The following is a 7,582-nucleotide window of genomic DNA, read 5'->3' on the forward strand; positions in this document are numbered from 1 at the left end:
CTTACCCCAACTGGTCCCCACTCACCCGCTCTTACCCCAACTTGTCGCCCCTCCCCCACTCTTACTCCAACTCGTCCACACTCCCCCGCTCTTACCCCAACTTGTTGCCCCTCCTCCGCTCTTACCCCAACTAGTCCCCACTCCCCCGCTCTTACCCCAGCTACCCCTACTCCCCCGCTCTTACCCCAACTGGTCCCCACTCCCTCGCTCTTACCACAACTAGACCCCATTCCCCGGCTCTTCCCCCAACTAGTCCCTCTTTCCCCGCTCTTACCCCATATAGTCCCCACTCCCCCGCTCTTACCCCAGCTACCACTACTCCGCCGCTCTTACTGACCCACCTGCCCATCAGAGGAAATGCAGGAGAGTGCAAATAGTGAGAGTGAGTTTAAATAATTAATGTGATAAATCACTATCAAACATATTCTAACTCTCTGCTGAATCTTTACCTCTTTCTCTCTCTCTTTCGTTGTCTCTGTGTGTGTCTCTCCCCCCCACACTGCATTGTCTCTCTTCCTCCCACTGTCTCTCGTCTCTTTCCCCCCTCTCTTTCTTTCCCTCCTTTCTCTGCCTCTCCCTCCCTCTCTGTCCCTCCCCACTCATTCTCTGTCTGTCTGTCCCTCCCCCCCGCGCTCTCTCTCTTTATATCTCTACCCATCCCCCGTCTCTTTTCCTCCCCCATCTGTCTGTCTGTCTCTATTCCCCACCCACGCTCTGTCTCCTTCCCCCACCCCCCTCTGTCTCCCCCCATCCCTTCTTTCTCTCTCTGTCCGTGGCCAGTGCTGGAGGTGTTACAGTTTGGCAGAGATGCTGCGGTGGCTGAGACCTGGCTGTCCGGGCAGGAGCCGTACGTGCGAGCGGCTGACATCGGGAGCAGTGTGGACGATGTGGAGAATCTGATCAAGAGGCACGAAGCCTTCGAGAAATCAGCCGTTGGCTGGGAGGAGCGATTCCTGGCCCTGGAGAAACTGACCACAGTGAGTGACACTGTCCATCTGCTGCCTCTGCTCGACCGGTTCTGGCCTCCTGCGTGTCCCTGGTCCACTCCACCACCTGGCGATGGTGATTTCAGCCACTACACCCAGCAGCTCTGAAACTCTCTCCCCCAATCCCTCCACCTCGCTCGCCCCCTCCCCCACCTCCTTCAAGACCCCCCTCTTCGAACAGCCGCACCTTCGGTCGCCCTCCTACCCCCCACTCTCCCTACCCTCCACTCCTCCTGATCCCAACCCCCAGCTCGGGGCCAAACCCCTCACTGTCCAGCGCCTTGGGCCGTCCTCCTGGCCTGAGAGACGCTGTGTAAATGTCATGTGTAGTTGTTGTGTGACAGAGACCCTCCATGTGTTACAGCTGGAGCAGAATGAGATCCGCCGAGCCCAGGAGGAGGAGGAACGCAGGAAGAAGCCCTCTCCCCCACCCTCGCCCACCAAGCCCCACGATGGAGAGGAGCACGGCAACGGGTTGCCAGGGTAACACTGCCCACTGTGACAACCGAACAGGGTCACCATGGAAACTGTGGGGAAGGAGAGCGCGGTGGTATTTGGAAGGGAATTGCATTGTCGCCGGCTCCCAGGGCTGACTTTACAGCCCACAGATACCCGCTCTCAGCCACCACATCCCGAAGCTTTGCAACTCTCTTCCATCCCCTCTCTTACGGTCATCCTCTGATGTTCCTACTTACTGCGAGACAAACACACACACACGTCTCTGTTTACCAGCAGTAAGTAGGAACCCTGTTGTTAGCTGATTGGTGGATTGCTTTCTGGGGGTAATAATCCCTTAAAAAAATAATAATAATAATAGCACTTTACAGTGTATCCTGTGAAGCGCTTTGAGACGTCTCGATGATGTGATAAGGCTCTGTATGAAATGCAAAGATTAATGCTGGAGCAAAGCCATACAATGGGGGGGGAGAGGGAGGGTAAATGTAGACTCAATGCCCCCTCTAGCCCCCACCCCCTTCCAACCTGTTCCCACTCACCAGCCGTGCTCTCTCTGCCTCTATGGGATCAGCCATACTTACGGTCCATTTGTTCTGCTGTTTGTAGGGAGACCAAAGAAATCATTCATCACCTTGAACCAATTGCACAGAACGGGATGCACTCAGACATGGAATCTCCACAGGTCAGAGGCAAAGCTGTCCACGCTGCTTCCCCCACCCCCCCACCCCCATCGTTCGCTCCTTCCCTCCCTTGCCGTCTCAAACCAGCAGCTCCCCGCAATCACACTCACCCCATCACCCCCATCCTCGCCCGGCTCCACTGACTCCCCATCACCCAGAGGATAAAGTTCACCTGTCCGCTCCCACAGCTCAGCGGGCTCTGGCCTGCTCCACATCCCCCGCCTGGCCCACCTCACCATCATCAATCAGGCCTTCAGCTTCTCTGTCCCCACCCTCTGGAACTGCATCCCACAGTCCCTCCACCTCACCCCTCATTTGCCTCCTTCAAGTCCTGTCTCAAGAAAACAACAACAACAACAAGATTCCATTTATAGAGCGCCTTTCACGTCGGGAGGACGTCCCAAAGCGCTGAAGAGTCAGGTGTCGGGGTCCGAACGTGGGGAAGGGGTGGTGGGATAGGGGTGAGGGAAGGCTTTCAAAAGACATTTGACAAAGTGCCACATGAAAGACATGTAAGAAAGATAGAAGCCCACAGTATAAAAGGGACAGTGGCCACATGGATCCAGAACGGGTCGGGAGACAGAAAGCAGAGAGTTGTGGTGAACGGCTGCTTCTCTGGAGGGAAGTGTACAGTGGTGTCCCTCAGGGATTGGTATAAGGATCACTCCTCTTCTTAATATATATATGTTAGATATCAAAAAAGGTCGCCCAGCATTCCGTTTAGGTAAAATCTGTTAAGCCAAACTTTATTAGTTCTATAAAGTTACACCATGGAGGGATTACAACAAAGCAATGCTACCGCTGGTCCAGACGTTCAGCAGAGGTTCCAATCTGTCTTGTCTGGTTATTCAAGCTTTCGATCTTCCATCAAGTCTTCGCTCGTGCTGCCCCGATCTTTTCCTTCTTCCCGTTCTTTGTTCTCCCTCTCTTTACACTCTCATTCCACTCCCTCTGTACCTTCCACCACTCTCTTGTCAGTCATTTACAATCCGTTATTTGTATATCCACCATTGCTTTTACAATCTATTATTTGACATACCCGATCTTACACCATTCAATGGTTGGTGATTATGTTACAATCCCGCAATAACATATCCAATCATATGTTTCCTTCACTCCCTCTTTCTTTGTTACTGACTCCATAATTACATGATCACATGTTCCATGACCTCTCACCCATTTTGACCCATTGTTAGTATGTTAATTTGCACACCTTATGCTAACACATAAATGATCTGGACTTGGGTATTTCCAAATTTGCGGACGACACAAAGTTAGGTAGGGGGTAAACAGTGAGAAGGATAGCAGCCAACTGCAGGACAGGCAGATAACGCTGTAAAAAGGGCATATGGGACACTGGGCTTTATAAAATGGGACATAGAGTACAAGAGTCAGGAGGTTATGATTAACTGATATAAAACACTGGTTAGGCCTCAGTTAGAATACTGCCCCAGTTCTGGGCATCGCACTATAGGAAGGATGTTACGGCATTGGAAAGGGTACAGAGGAGATTTACGAGGATGGGACCAGGAATGAGGGACCGTGATGATGAGGAACGGCTGGAGAGACCGGGAATATTCTCATTGGAGCAGAGAAGGTTACGATCACGGCTATGGGGAGACAGTGGGGGAGTGGGGTTGATCAGGGCTGTGGGGAGAAAACGGGGGAGTGGGGTTGATCAGGGCTATGGGGAGACAGTGGGGGGGGAGTGGGGTTGATCAGGGCTATGGGGAGAGAGCGGGGGAATGGGGTTGATCAGGGCTATGGGGAGAGCGCGGGGGTAGTGGGGTTGATCAGGGCTATGGGGAGAGAGCGGTGGAGTGGGGTTGATCGGGGCTATGGGGAGAGCGCGGGGGGAGTGGGGTTGATCGGGGCTATGGGGAGAGAGTGGGGGAGTGGGGTTGATCGGGGCTATGGGGAGACAGTGGGGGAGTGGGGTTGATCGGGGCTATGGGGAGACAGTGGGGGAGTGGGGTTGATCGGGGCTGTGGGGAGAGCGCGGGGGGAGTGGGGTTGATCGGGGCTGTGGGGAGAGCGCGGGGGGAGTGGGGTTGATCGGGGCTGTGGGGAGAGCGCGGGGGGAGTGGGGTTGATCGGGGCTATGGGGAGAGCGCGGGGGAGTGGGGTTGATCGGGGCTGTGGGGAGAGCGCGGGCGGAGTGGGGTTGATCGGGGCTGGGAGAGCGCGGGGGGAGTGGGGTTGATCGGGGCTATGGGGAGAGCGCGGGGGGAGTGGGGTTGATCGGGGCTGTGGGGAGAGCGCGGGGGGAGTGGGGTTGATCGGGGCTGTGGGGAGAGCGCGGGGGAGTGGGGTTGATCGGGGCTGTGGGGAGAGCGCGGGGGGAGTGGGGTTGATCGGGGCTATGGGAGAGCGCGGGGGAGTGGGGTTGATCGGGGCTGTGGGGAGAGCGCGGGGGAGTGGGGTTGATCGGGGCTGTGGGGAGAGCGCGGGGGGAGTGGGGTTGATCGGGGCTATGGGGAGAGCGCAGGGGGAGTGGGGTTGATCGGGGCTGTGGGGAGAGCGCGGGGGAGTGGGGTTGATCGGGGCTGTGGGGAGAGCGGGGGGAGTGGGGTTGATCGGGGCTGTGGGGAGAGCGCGGGGGGAGTGGGGTTGATCGGGGCTGTGGGGGAGGGTGGGCTTGGGGTTGATCGGGGCTGTGGGGAGAGCGCGGGGGGAGTGGGGTTGATCGGGGCTGTGGGGAGAGCGCGGGGGGAGTGGGGTTGATCGGGGCTGTGGGAGAGCGCGGGGGAGTGGGGTTGATCGGGGCTCTGGGGAGAGCGCGTGGGGAGTGGGGTTGATCGGGGCTGTGGGGAGAGCGCGGGGGGAGTGGGGTTGATCGGGGCTGGGGGAACGCGGGGGGAGTGGGGTTGATCGGGGCTGTGGGGTGGGGGGCAGTGGGGTTGATCGGGGCTGTGGGGGGAGCGGGGGGAGTGGGGTGATCGGGGCTGTGGGGAGAGCGCGGGGGGAGTGGGGCTGATCAGGGATTATTCTCATTGGAGCAGAGAAGGTTATGAGGACCTAATAGAGGGCTTCAAAACCATGAGGGGATTTGATGGGCTCGAGAGGGACAAACTGTTCCCACTGGTGGGAGTGTCGGTGACTCGAGGTCACAGATTGAGAATAGTCTAAAAGAAGCCGAGGGGCGGTGAGAAGACGTCTTCACGCAGCGCGTTGTGGGAATGTGGAACCCATCGCCTGAGAGGGCGGTGGAGGCCGATTCCATAACTACTTTTGACAACGCGGTGACGGGTATTTGCGGAGGACGGGTTTGCGGGTTATGGGGAAAGGGCCGGGAGTGGGACTGACGTTACATTACTCTATTCAAAGAGCCGCACAGACTCGATGAGCCGAATGGCCTCTTTTTGTGCTGTACGATTCTATGATTCTATGAAGGCAGAGAGAGGTGGGCGGGAGACCAAAGGCACAGTCGAAGAGAAGGGTCTTGAGGAGGGCCTTGAAGGAGGCAAGGGAGGAAGCGAGGCGTAGGGACCGTGGGATGGAGTTCCAGAGTGTGGGGGCAGAGAGGCTGAAAGCCCGGCCACCCATGGTAGGGCGGGTCGGGCGGGAGACATGGAGCAGACCAGAGCCTGATGAACGGAGGGAGTGGGCAGGTTGGTAAGGAGTCAGCAGGTCAGAGAGGTAGGAGGCGGCGAGGCCATGGATGGCCTTAAAGGTGAGGACGAGGATCTTGAACTCGATCCTCTGGGGGATGGGGAGCCAGTGGACCCTCCTCTTTGATCCCCCTCCTACCCCCACCCTCCCTGCCCTCCACCCTCCTAATCCCATCCCCCAGCTTGGGTCCAAATCCCTGACTGTCCAGCGCCTTGGGACGTCCTCCCGACATGAGAGACACCGTGTGAATGTCACGTGTTGTTGTATGAGCGTGTGTCAGACACCCACACAGCTGATCAAAAACAATTAACAGGTGTCACTACTTTACCTCTTCAGCTCACAGATGACTTCAGGCAAATGAACGACGATGGGCTGTTGACTGTGGTTGGGACGGAAAAGTCAGTAACTGTGAGTAATATTCCGCATCGCTGTGTTCACGTTACCCCCTGTGGGGACAGAGGGAGGGATTGAGAGCTTTGCACTCTCTCTCTGGCGCATTCCCTCCAAAAACAAATAATAATTTGTGAAGCGTTTTGAGATGTCTGAACGACGTGATAAGGCGCTGTATCAAATGCACGGATTATTATTCATATCTCACTGATCTTTTGTCGCGCTCTCCCTCTCAGCTGTCAGAAGCCTCGGAACCTGTTAACGGAACGGGCGATGCCAGGCAGGATGGCAGCCCCCGGGGGTCAGGGAAGAAGCCCCACCCTGCCACCCCGCTGGCCCCGGCCTCTGTCACAGTGACCAGCAAAGCCCCCGAGCCCAGCGGCCTCCAGCTCGAGGGGGGTCTGTGTCGCAAACAGGAGTGGGAGTCACACAACAAGAAGGCTTCAAGCAGGTGGGCCCCGGGTGGGGGGGGGGTTGGGAGGCAGTGACAGGAAGTGAGGGTGCAGATGGGTCAGGGACAGGAAGTGGCGGTGCGAATGGATCAGTGACAGGAAGTGAGGGTGCGGATGGGTCAGTGACAGGAAGTGAGGGTGCGGATGGGTCAGTGACAGGAAGTGAGGGTGCGGATGGGTCAGTGACAGGAAGTGAGGGTGCGGATGGGTCAGTGACAGGAAGTGAGGGTGCACAGGAGGGAGGTTAGTGAGGGGGAATCGGTGTGTAAATCGGTTGTCGCTCTCTCAAAGATCAGATGAAAAAGAGAAGGAAATTTTCACGTCCTCCCAACGTGAAAAGCGCTATATCAAATGCAAGGATTATTATTATTATTACCCCCTGGTGTCTGGGCTGACAATCCCCCGATCAGACTGACTCTCAATGCAACCCCCCCCACCCCACCAGCTCTCACACCACACACACACACACAGACCATACACACACACACCACAAACACACACACACATCACACGTGTGCCTCTCACCGCAGACACACACACAGCACGATCTCTCACCGCAGTTTGAAAACGTGTTTCCTCTTCTTGTAACCATGAGCCACTTCACAGACGGCGTCTCCGAGGCTGACCGGCACCTCCCCGTGGTAGGGCACTCCCCCACTCGCACTCTTACTGTCCTTGTAAAAGCCCAGACTCCTGTTCCTCAGCACACAGTACACGTTCTGCCACGACCTGCGAGGAGGGCAGCCATGCAGGTCATCGTGTGTGAGTGCGTATGTCTGTGTGTGTGTGTGTGTGTCTGTGTCCCCCCACCTCCCTCCTCCTCTCACCCCCCCAACCCCACCCCCATGTCGCCCACTGCCTCCCACCTTGTCACTCTCCCCACTCTCTGCAACTGACCCCCCCGCCCGTTCCTCAACACTACCTTCCCTCTTCTTACACTCTGTCACTCTCCCCCCTCCACTGTCACTGACCCTCCCTCCCACCTCGTGTGTATTTTGCGAGCGAA

At 57.0% G+C, this 7,582-nt stretch overlaps 1 protein-coding gene across 1 annotated transcript; it reads left to right on the top strand.

Annotated features, from left to right (window-relative positions):
* The first annotated feature begins 357 nt into the window (after positions 1-357).
* Positions 358-6,612, top strand: LOC103172810 (spectrin beta chain, non-erythrocytic 1-like). Its single transcript, XM_007885516.2, has 6 exons — positions 358-382; positions 781-977; positions 1,351-1,469; positions 2,049-2,124; positions 6,071-6,142; positions 6,361-6,612. Exons 1-6 carry the CDS (start codon positions 358-360, stop codon positions 6,610-6,612), a joined length of 741 nt encoding a protein of 246 aa, XP_007883707.2.
* Positions 6,613-7,582: the final 970 nt, after the last annotated feature.

This window comes from Callorhinchus milii, unplaced genomic scaffold, assembly GCF_018977255.1.
Source record: "Callorhinchus milii isolate IMCB2004 unplaced genomic scaffold, IMCB_Cmil_1.0 Scaffold59, whole genome shotgun sequence".
Taxonomy (NCBI): Eukaryota; Metazoa; Chordata; class Chondrichthyes; order Chimaeriformes; family Callorhinchidae; genus Callorhinchus; species Callorhinchus milii.